This window comes from Halyomorpha halys, unplaced genomic scaffold, assembly GCF_000696795.3.
Source record: "Halyomorpha halys isolate HHAL.00 unplaced genomic scaffold, Hhal_1.1 Scaffold88.1, whole genome shotgun sequence".
Taxonomy (NCBI): domain Eukaryota; kingdom Metazoa; phylum Arthropoda; class Insecta; order Hemiptera; family Pentatomidae; genus Halyomorpha; species Halyomorpha halys.
In genome coordinates this window covers 178,672-191,161 of record NW_027114863.1, presented here as the reverse complement: position 1 = coordinate 191,161, position 12,490 = coordinate 178,672, and the positions used below count along the sequence as shown (strand labels likewise).

General features: G+C 32.8%; 1 protein-coding gene across 5 annotated transcripts in view; it reads right to left on the bottom strand.

Moving 5' to 3' along the window:
• Window positions 1-12,490, bottom strand: part of LOC106677142 (anoctamin-7) — a 384,257-nt gene that overhangs the window by 245,281 nt on the left and 126,486 nt on the right. For all 5 annotated transcript variants that reach the window (XM_067051976.1, XM_067051977.1, XM_014414867.2 and 2 more), the window contains exon 2: window positions 847-955. In XM_067051976.1, coding sequence (XP_066908077.1) covers window positions 847-955 — 109 coding nt within the window. The remainder of the gene's footprint in view (window positions 1-846; window positions 956-12,490) is intronic.

Below are 12,490 nucleotides of genomic sequence, written 5' to 3'. Positions count from 1 at the left end.
CTAAACTTTCACACAAATTCCACTTTTCACTCACTCTAGGTATGTTGTAATAAATTGCTTAAATCAAAATTGAAACTTAAATCAAATTTGAAGTAAACAATAACATGAGGCTTTGAAAGGAAAGGTTATAAACATAAAGGCTTATAAAACAAGTTTCTGAGAAAATCCGCTAGAGGCTCTTATGCATTTAACGTTTAACATGACTACAAATAGGGCTGCTCACAATCCTATATTTATAAAATTTAACATGGTAAAACATTTTACATTTAATACAACATCATGAATACCCCTGGAATTTGGTCCGGGTGCGGTCAAATTAAACTTTTTTTTTAATCATTTAATTATTGTTATTTCCAACTGTATAACATATATACAACAAGTAAATTTTCTGTAGGTGAGATAGTGACATGATACAAACATATGGAGAATCTACCCATTGATAGAACTACAATAACATTTCTAGAGGAGAAGATCCCGAGGTCATTTAATGAAATTCATTAAGTAATTAAAAATATACAAAATAGATTACCAGAGAGGTCTGGTAGTAGGTCAATGTAAATTAGAATTTAAATAATAGTAAATAGAGTCAATGCGTAAGATGATTCTTACCAGGTGGAAAACAACAAATGAAGATAGAGACAAGTGCCGGCGCACACGACTAAGTGCTATAGAGTTGATTATACGGTACCTTTTTGCGGTTCTGATTTTATTGCATTATGAATCCCGAAATTTGTCTCTTCACGAGGCCGAAGACTGTATGCCAAAAAAGGAGATCAGACTCGACAGAGTGGACTGAAAGACTGTTAAGGAAAACTAGGAAGTAATAATTGAATATAGAGCACTAACCTGGAGTATGACTTGGCGGTCCTGATCTCTTATGCTGCCGTAGTTCTTCGAATCTTGGCTTGACAACTCCACCATCTCGCTGTACCCGCGGCACCTCCTGGTCGACATCCTGTAACAATTTATTATTTGTTTCATAAAACATGAAATCATGTATGAGACAAATGGTGAATGAGTATCTGTCAGCAGGTGTATAAAAGCAAGAAGTGCTTTAAGATCTTTCAAGTTTCTTTATTGTTAATAGGTCCAATGACTGTGTAGGTTGTTAAATACATAAAATATACCTTACTTCTTAATGATTGGCCCATAGAGTTTTATAAAATTACAAACCGGTTGAGCCACAAAATAATCAAGAAAAAATTCAATCGTATCATTATTTAGCGTAAGAAGCTAAGTACACAACATGGTCTTGAGAAAATTTGGGATTGAAAAATATGGATATTTCAGTTTTTTTAAGTAAAATAGGGGCCTACAGTGTACAACATTTTGTACTTCGGTGTAAGAGACCTACACTTACAAACTAACGTACAAAAGCTCAAAATTTTCAATTCCGTGACGGAGCATACACAGAGAGGGTACTTATTGGTAAGAAACTGTGCTGCTAACTCCAAATACAAGAGTTCAAATCGGGCTGTGTCAAATAATCATTTATACTGTTACTATAAACGTGAATCTACCTGTGGGTTAGGGAGCCTTCCGTAGTCTGTCCAGCCTTATAAAGTGAGTATCCTTAATTCGGTAAAAATCTGGTGGTAGAGCGTGATTCTGAACAAATCACCGCCTTACACAACCGTTGGTTTATTACTACCTCCTTACAAATTACTGTACTGCTAACTCATTATGAGTTATAATGGTACAGATTTATTATATACATATAAATATATATAAAGATTAATAAAATGTAGAAAACAAATGAAAATATATAAAGGAAAAATAACAAAAATAAATAAAATCTAAATATTATGTATCACTAGAGTGTAATTTAAATTTTGCGTATGCTGTGTATGAGGCAATATGAGGCCTATGAAGTTGGGCAGAACAACATTTTTAATGAAATGTTTATCCCCGCCAACTTTGAGGGGATACGTGAGGGCTGACACACGCTCAAACATGGGATTTTCAAATTAAACTTGATTTTAAATACTTTTTTTTATAATCAGTAAGAAATTGTGAAATATCCGTCAAAACACATTTATCTCTAAAATTTTCAAATTTTAGAATCTTGTGCCCTCAATGTTATTTTTATTTCAAGGAAATTAATAAACAGGTAATCTTTGAGACGTTGGTTATCATTTTTAGATGATCCTTTCGTATTTTTAAATATTTTAAAGCAGTTTTATTTATGAATAAATTAAGAGGTTATTAATCATCTATATATAATAAAAATTAAAATAATTATTACTTTTTAATCGCTGAAAAATTTTTAAAAAAAGGCTTCTAAGATTATAAAAGGGAATTTATTTTATATGAACAAAATATAATAATTTAGCAACAGTAACATTTACTTCAATAATAATAATAAAATAATATTTAATGAGTTGACTTTCCTTATATTGTATATAATGCCAAGTATACCTCTCAAATCCGGCCAAGCAATATAACATCATCAAAACACTGTAATAATATTAACAATTCCACTTACCGTATATAGAGCCATATCGTGTTGATATTGAACGTATCAGCACTTAATGTAAATGAGTCCTCTCATAAACCTAGGACGTTAAGGATTAATCCCTAAGGTAGTTAATCTCTAAGGGATAAAGGAATGTAGTCTCAATAGCAATCTGCATAATACTCTAAGCTCGGCAAGGGGTTTCTCAAGAACCAGTTCATTGGATAGTGGAGCATGTTTTATTTTAGTATAAGTCAGAAATTCACAAATTAGTATCGAGAAGAACTGCACTACAACAAAAAAATAAAGTCGAGAAAATGTAATATATTTAAACAAGCAGACCTATCAATGATTCGCAACTGATAGGGATGAAGATAGAAATTGAATACAATTGAAAGTTTGATTTAAATTAATATATTTAGTTACTGACACGCGGTGACGGTAGCAGCGTGGTAACGCGCCTGTCTGCCAACCCATAGATTACGAGTTCGAGCCCGATCCTAACCAGGATTTTATCAAGCATAAAATTACGCAGTACTCACTCACAATCTCCCCCCCCCCCGGGGATTAGTGAGGCCCATCAGCCAATGGGTGGCACTCACAAAAATAGGCGTGGGAGTGATGGACCCACCCTATGAAAACCACATATCAGGAAACGCGCGATGTATTTCTTAAGTATATCACAGGAGGCCTTGGACCTCCACGGTCTGTCAAGCCAATGAAAAAAAAAAAAGTTATTGACACATTGGATTGATGGTTAAATCAATTGCTTATTATATCTATTTATTTTATAGAGGTAAATAACATTACATAATAAAAATATATGGCAAAAAATAGAATAACTTCAACACGACTAAACAAATTTACAACAAACTTGGAAGTGATTTAGTGTTCTATAAACTGCACCAAAGAGCACAAAACGTTATATAAGTTTTTCTTTATTTTAAATTAATATTTCGCCCTTATTACATTTTCCGCTTATTATTAGTTTGCTAATGTAGATTAAAAGATCAGACATTAAGATTTCCAAAGGTTGTATTAACGTTAAAATTTGATGAAATGTAGAAGAAGTTATGAAATGAACCAAGGTTAAAAATTTCTTTGAAAAATGGTATTTGACGGTCTCAGACGAAGCAATAAACGAATAAGATTTGCTTTTTCATAAAACAATTTTTTTTTTTTTCATATTTTTTAAAGTTTTAGGAAATGAAAAATCATTTAATATAGTCAGTAATAATTTTGTCTTACTTTTCGGAGAGAGACACATTGATATAATAACCATGACAAAAAATTATAACTCATGATCTAGGCACCAGAAATTCTTAATTTTTACCGACAAGTTCGGAATAGTCTACATCAGTGATACCTAAAGTGCAAGCCGTGGTTCCCCGGGGCCAAATAAAGACGCCGCAAAATATTCAATTAAACAATTCGGCAATTTTCTTGGAATTTCCAAATCCCGATTTTTTGGGCAAAAAAATCCAAAAATTTACCAACTTTCAACTCTTTCATTGTTTTCTTTCCAATCCGCATCTTTTGCGGCTTCTCACCCATGCAAGTAGTAAGGAAATAGTTAGTATCTGATTTCAATTTTGTCATGGTTAAATGGGTAATCGCTTTTAAAAGGAGAAATTTTCCAATTTTTCAAGAACACAAATATTTAGAAAAAAAATATGATGCATTAAGGGCGCCGAGGAAAAAATCCGATTCTTCAGGGAGCCGCAAAACGAAAAAGATTGGGACCCTTCTTGGGAAAATCCTGAACATTTAAAAATTACAGGCTTGGAAATATTTTTTAAGGAATGGCAGTGAATTTTGGTTCAAATGATTTTAATAATAATTTATAATTATTGTTGTATATTCGTAAGACCTATTTATCGTAAGAACAAAAATATTGTCTGATTAGACTAAAATAAGTATGCAATGTGATTAGCAATCCAATGAAGTCGGGTAGCACAACTTTATATTTTTAATAAAGTTTTTCCTGCTTGTGATCTAAGGTGACTCAATGAGTGTAGTTCTTAACCGAAATGACATGAAAACCCCCAAGTCTCTAACACCTTGTGTTTAAACTTCTGTTTTATAATTTTCGTTTAACATAAATTTCCTCTTTAACGCGGAAAGTTCTCCAAGAGCCTAGAACAATGGGATGAAGCAGTTGGCCTAACAGTAATCTGGAAGCCTGTACTAACCTGCAAGTATTGATCCTCTAAAACACGGCCTGGTTAAATTATTATAATTATACCTCAAGTCTCCATTTCCAGCTAACCTAGCTTCAACTAGTTTGGGATAACATTGATTAATCGTCCAGTAGTTTCCAACTATTTCGTTAAAGTAGCCAATTAGATTCCAATCCCTTATTAGTCGTAGATTTGAATGAATTCATTTATTTGAATTAAAGAACCAATTTTTAGATAAATTTAGGAGGATAGTTTTTCATATCCAGTTAAGATTGGCATATTTTTCTAAATAATTTATTTAGTGTTATACAACTGTATAACATTATATACAACTATTAAATTTGCTATTGCATATAAAATGACAGGATACAAACATGTGTAGAATCTACCTATTGATAGAACACTAATAACATTTCTAGAGGAGAAGATCTGGAATCTTCTTTTCAGACGCCTAGGAGAATTATTAGGTAATGATGGAGAAGCCAGGTTGGGATGTTTATCATGGAAGGATTGGTATCAGGTTCTGGCCAAATCGGCAACATATGGGACATTGATGTCCTGATGGATGATTAGTGGCAAAGTACATGGAGCATTAAAAATTTTACAAAGGAGTTGGGATTGTAAGGACTGGATACGAGAAGAAGTGGATAGATTAGTGAAGCCATAAAGTTCAACTCCGTCTGTCCAGATTGGCATTATAGTAATGTAGATACTAAAATTTGAAATAGGGTTATAGTGAGATAGATGGACCATCGCGTAAGACATACCAGAATAGTCGCTAGAGATATGCTGGGTATAATCGATAGCTTATAAATAAGTTAATAATAAGACTGGATCAAAAATATGACTTGTTCTTGATCCACGAACATTGTCCAAGATATGAACAAAATGATAATTATTGGGGTAAAAAAGAAAGATTATAGCCTTTAATAAATGATTAATATTTTTTAAATATTTATTCATTGAAATATACAACTGCATAAAAAAAAGACAATAATTAAATATGAAAAAATGTTATACAGAACATCTGATAATCTTGGAAAGGAACCATTCAGTGATGGTACTTCAATCATTGTTTTGAGTTAGAAAATCCTGTGGCCATCTTCTTTTCAGACGCATCGCAGGCGATTATCAGAGGTTTTTAAGGATGAGAGATTTAATGAGTTTGGGTGGGTAAAGATTCTGGAAGAAAGGAAGCATATCGATTTCGGGGCAAATCTGCAGCGAATAGGATGTTAAGATCTTTATGGATGCGTTCATTTGTGATGTAATAAGGACCATCAAGAATATTACGGAGGATTTTGGATTGTATACGAGGGGGATTTGATAGTTTAGTGGAGCCCCAAAGCTCAATTCCGTATACCCATATTGGTCTGGATATCATAGTGTATAAGAATTGTTGCAGTAAATGGGATGTTTAGAGCGTTTGCCAAATAGGAGTTGTAGTAAGCGTAACCTATGAGCAGTTTCTTGTGGTTTCGGTATAGTTAGTATGACTAAAAAAAAATCTTACGTTCGTTGTTATTGAATTACAACTATTTTTCATTATTACAAAATAACGCTGTACCGCTCCAATCCAAAGTTTTCAGGGGTACAGTACTATGTAAGGACGTCAGAATCATGCTCGACCGCCTGATTTATTCGCAATTAAGGGTACTCACTTTATAAGGCTGGATGATCCCCAGAGGGAACCCGAACCCACAGGGTTGACTCACGGCTACAAGAACAGAATAATAACTATAATATCTGTCACAACCGGATTACTAACGGGTCCTTGGAGTTAGTAGCACAGTGCCTTACCACTGAGCCACGCTGCACCCTATTTGTTATTATTATTATTAATAATAAATAAAATTATTTGTTTATATGATTATTAACATTAATAAATAAAATTATTTGTTAATTTAATTTTTATCTAGACATATGGAGTTGAGCTTTGGGGCTCCACTAAACCATCAAATTCCTCCCAAATCCAATCCTTACAGTCCAAAATCCTTCGTAAAATCCTTAATGCTCCTTACTTTGCCACAAATCAAGTCATCCATCAGGACCTCAATGTACCATATGTTGCCGATTTGGCCAGAACAAGTATAAAAGACACTACCAATTTATTCTCTTATTTTTTTTCTTTTATCGTTAAAAAATTATTTTGTTTTAAACAAAAATTTTTAACAGAACTATGTATCAAGATACTTATAATAGGAACAAAAATTTTTCATATAGGCTTTGTTTTCACTTAAACCAATTATTCTTTAGTAGTGGTCCATGTACACCAACCGTGCGTTCCAACTCGTTCAAAGCGTTTAGGTGAGATGGAACGCCCAACTAAAAACTTCATTTATTCAAAAATTTTCTAGTAACTCAATAGATACTATTTCGAAATATCCTAGAACCAATAAGAAAGTTAATTTATGGTTTAAACTAAAAGTTTTAAGATCTGAAAAAAATGAAGTCTATCTCTTTTGAAATTACCTTATTGGTTACATTATGCCATTATTGGGAAAGTAAGTTTTCCACAGCTGAACGAGCCCAGGGCTTAAGAAACTTGCGGTCTTCGAGGATTCATTGGGTTCCGATTCTCAAGTCTTAGAAACGTTTCTGAGAAATGCTTTGCTATTATACGATTTTAGGTAACCTATATGACCACCCTAGCAATGAAACGAAGTTCCCTCATCCAAAATTTTACCCTGAGTCATATCACTTTTAGCTACACCACCGGTAACATGTCATTTGGTTCAGAAATTCTGAGATGAACATCTTCCGAAACGGGCTATGAGTGGTTTCAGCCTCGAGAGGACATAAAGTTTATCCCGATCACCGTTACGTGATGTAGTGGGCCCCTTTTCACCCAACGTTCCATGTATTTCTTTTTTTTTTTTTACAATAATATTAATATTAGGAGAAGATGGTCGGTGGTAAGGTCACCAAAAGATATACAAAAAAAAATCTGTTTATTTGTGTCGACCTTTCGCCCTGAATTTTAGGCCTTCATGAGGACTGAAAAAACTTTGAAATATACATAACAATAAACTAAATAGATAGTAGTTGGTTGATGCTAATAGAAGGTAAAATATAATATTGTATAATTGTTACTTGTACAATTATACAAAACAAAGGAAACAATTTTTTTTTTTTATTTATTTATTGATATTTACAACTGTATAAAAAATACAACAAGTTAATTTGATCATAATGACATAATGATATGATACAGGATGTAGAGAAACTACCCAGTAGTAGAACTCTAAAAACAGTTTACAATATAAGGTCACGAGGCCATCTTCCTTTCAGGCGCCTCGGAGGATTGCCAGGAATGGAAGAGGAAGCAAGGTTAGAAACTAGTGGGTTTGGGTAGGGAAAAAATAAAATAAAAAACAGGATGTTAAAGCAAATAAAGAGATAAACATAATGAAAATTGGGGAAGAAAATTTAAATGATGAGTAATGGAACTAACATAATAAGATATGTATGTGATGTCTAAAAATAATAAAAACAGTTTAAATTAATATAATGAAATGTATGAAAGAAGATGATAGATGTAAAACAATACAGAATATATATTACAATGAATAGATGAGTAAAAATAATAAGCTAAAATACACATAGAATATCAAGAAAACAGAATAAGAAAGGATCAAGATCAGAAAACTGCCACCTCCAACGTGCAAATATTGTCAGTCCATTCTTACGATTAGACATATTTTCGAAGAGTGTACTCACTATTTGCCAACAATAAACAGGATAGGACTGACCCCAAATTTATTCGAAACTCTCGCAGATGAGGAAGCTAAAATTACACGAGTATTTGAATTTTTAAAAGCACATCGCCTTCTTTATAAATTATAACTCCTCTTCGCTTTTTATGTTTTTTATTTATTTTATTTTTTTTTTTTATTTTATTTATTTTTTTTTAATTATTTTTCTATTTTTTATTTATTTTTTTTTTTACTTTTATCATCCCATAGGCGTTGATGACCAGAGGGTTTTACGCCTTTAAGCAAAAATCAACAACAACAGAAAGGATCAAGGGGAGCAAAAACCTTTTAAATTGTTTAAATTTTCTGTAAATTTTGTTACACCTATGTTATTCAGCGTGCTGATTCAATGATTTTTTTTTTTTAATTTTGATAATCTTTTCAGATGTGAAAATGTACATCTTAATTTTCCTTCATTAAAATCATTTTTCCTACAAAGAAAATGTTATGATTCATAGTAGTTAATTTGATTACTGTTCTCAACTTATTTTGGTTATACCTACTGAGAAACCCCTGCCTTTATATATCTCAATCCGTGAATGAAACTCTAACTTCGGTATTGACTTGACCGAAATATTGTATATTGGACAGTTAAAAAAAACAAAAAAAAAACTGCAACCAATAAAAACTCACTTTCTTTCCATGCCGAAATAACTTCTATAAGATTAGCTCTACACGGCTCACAAATATTGTTTAATGTGAGAATCAATTACGGTGTATTCATTTATAGGTATTTAGGTGTAAGAACTCACACTCGTCGACATGATTAGACACATTTTGGAGGGATTTTCCACCACTGTACGGTTTATGTAAAGGCTGAATTTAATGCTACGAATTTGTAATATTCCTTCCCCGCCGGACCCACCCAGCCAAGACCCACGGGGAGCGACGGTCCTATATCACTTTTGAAATATTAGCTCAAAACGGGAAGAGGAGACTTTAAGATAGATTAAGCGAACAATAAAAAGCGCCTGAAATTAAAAAACGGCATGAAACCCTCCACTCCCGCCCCCCATGATAGCCTTACTTACTCATCTGACTTTTTAAACAGACAATTATAGCGAGTAGGTTGGTCTATGTACGATATGTCACAAGAGGAGATTATAACATTAAAAAAAAAACCTTCCACGCTGGAGCCGCCCCGCTAAGACCCCGGGGGAGCGACGGTCCTATATCACTTTTGAACTATTAGCTTAAAACCAATCTACTATTTTTACACGTAAACAATTATTAATTCACAAACAGATTGGGATTTAATAATTTTTACACATTTTTGTAAACTTGTCTATAGGCTTTATATATTTGTTAAAATAGTGCATTAAAACAGTTTTCATATAACACTAGATCACTCGTTCGTATGTATAAATAGAAGAAGATATGTTAGTAAATGTTCAGTCTTCATTTTGGCACGTCCTAGCATGCGGTGCGCCTGACGGTGTGATATTTTAACAATATAGCACAAGAATATTTCATCAATGGTGTGATTTATTTTTAGGCATTCCTTTATAATAACCGTTCTTTTACAACCCGCCCTGGCAGTACTATATTTATCCGGGAAATATATACATATAGTCAAAGAGTCCCCGTGGGAGGTGATGAAGCGGAAGCTTTTATTATACCCCAATGGTTCATAAATTTAATTAAAACTATATATAGCTATGAATCAAAATTTATCTCCAACCATAGCTAGAGAGAATAAAAAATAACTACTGTTTCAAAACTTTTTTTTTAATATTTTATTTATTGTTATTTACACCTGTATACACATACACACATCAAGTAAATTTGCTGTAAGTGATATTATAACATGATACAAATATGTGGAGAATCTACCCATTGATAGGTGGTTGGGAAGTTTATTATGGAAGGATGGGTATCTGGTTCTGGCCAAATCGTCAACATAGGGGACATTGAGGTCCTGATGGATGATTTGATTTGTGACAAAGTAATGAGCATTAAGGATTTTACGAAGGATTTTGGACTGTAAGGATTGGATTCGAGAGGAATTAGATGGTTTAGTGGAGCCCCATAGCTCAACTCCGTATGTCCAGATAGGCTTTATAACAGTCATGTAGATCAGTCTTATGTAATGAATTGGAAGTTGAAAAACATGAGCTCTAGTAGAGCTGTTTATGTCCAATAGTTCCCGAGAAACAATTTATTAAAAAGAAATGCTTCATTACGACAAATCAGTACTTAGTGAATTTATTTTAGGAAAACTATATCTCAAGAATCATAAGAGGCGCGGCTGTCTATTAGCATTCAAATTAAAGTTTAATGTACTATAAAGTAGTTTACAACCTTTATCAAGCTTACAACAGTTACAAGCTTTATCCTAAATGTAACAAACAAGTTCTAACTAGAGTAGAAGGCGCGGCAAGTTTTCATTCCGTGGGACCGCGACGAAATAAAAGTCGACTCCCCAGTGAGGAGAGACCGATTTGAACCGGCGCAGCTGCAGTCTCGAAGTTGCTAAAGTGAAGCCTCAAGTCCCTCGGCTTCAAACAGCCTAACCAAAACTGTCTTAATAATGAGATGACGACAAGAGAGGTTCAGCAGATTATTTTTTTGTAGATTTGCACTGGCATAATTTAGTTAACCTGTGTGGCTGGCTGTCGTTATCATCACGCCTTAATTTTATTGTTCCTTTATAACTTGTTCAGTAGACATGGCCTAACTCATGTTTTGATGATTTTGGGGTGTCAGGGACTCCCAGAAATCGGTGCTTGCCTTGAAAAGGAACTATGATTGCTAGACTTTTCAACATGTGAGACTTCTATGAGAAACTTTTACTCCAATCCAACACTACTACTATACAGCCTTGCTTCTCCAAAAATAATTTATTTGTAACTTTTTTATTAATTTAATAGCATCAATTTGATTTTCTATAAGAAATATGTATCAATAACTACATCGTCAATTATTTACTGAAATATTGTATAACTTATGATATAAATAAATAAAATTCTTTATAGCTACTAAACTATGCTTTAAATATAAGAAGATGGTCAGGGTTGCGGTCAAAAAAAAGAACAAATAGTTTTAAACTTATATTTAAATTTTTACGGTCAACTATACATACATATATAAACTGTGGTTCTATCATAATTTTCTTTTTTTATTTTAATTATTTATATACATAAAATTAAAAAGGAAAGTTATGGATTGACGACATGGTTTGTCAAGATTCTTTTCGATTCGTGGTTACGTGGAATAAAAGGACAGACAGAATATCGATGTTTTCCAATACTGCAATATCTAAGGATTTGCCCTCTGCGGGAACATATTGATAGTATCGGGAATGGCGAGCACGTCTTTTGCCCTTTCTTAAAGAGGATAAGGAAGGTGTTATTTCATTTAATCAGGAAAACAAATGACATTCTGTTTTATGTAACGCCAAGGAATGTTTTTTCTTAGCCGTTTCGAATAGATAATAAATTGATAATTTTTTAGATAAAAAAAGATATATAAAAAAATAAAATCTTGTAAAGTATAAATAGGATTGGTAGGAAATAATTCACAATTATTCTAGTTTTATATCGAGAAAAAATTCAGGTATTTCTATAGTAGTTAGTAGTTTATATATGATATTTTCCAAAACAAATTCACAAAATTTTGATTTCTAGTTATTCGGAAAAAATTTTTGACGTAAAAAAATCTATATCTTAGGAACCACTGGACGTGTTTTAAAGTAAATAAGTAGTTTATAACGTTTATCTTCGTAGGTGTAGTAATTTTTATGATATTTGGATATAAATATGAATTTTCCATATATATTTGTGTCCAAACCACCAACAAATCAATTTGTTTCAGCAAATGTTATGAAAACTACTACTCTTATAAAGATAAACGTCATAAAATACTTTAAGGACATAAAACATGCTTCGATTTGAGCCCTAATAGACATCATTGCAGCTTATGGTTCCTGGGATATAGATGTTCTACTGGCAACGCACAAGACATCCTCATGATCGTCGCACATATAACTATTTCTGTAAACTCGTTACGAGAGAATTGTCCAACCATCGATCCGAGTCCTTCAATTCCTACCTCTCTTCCCTTTCTACTCATGACAATTCCCTCTGGAACACGACCAAAAG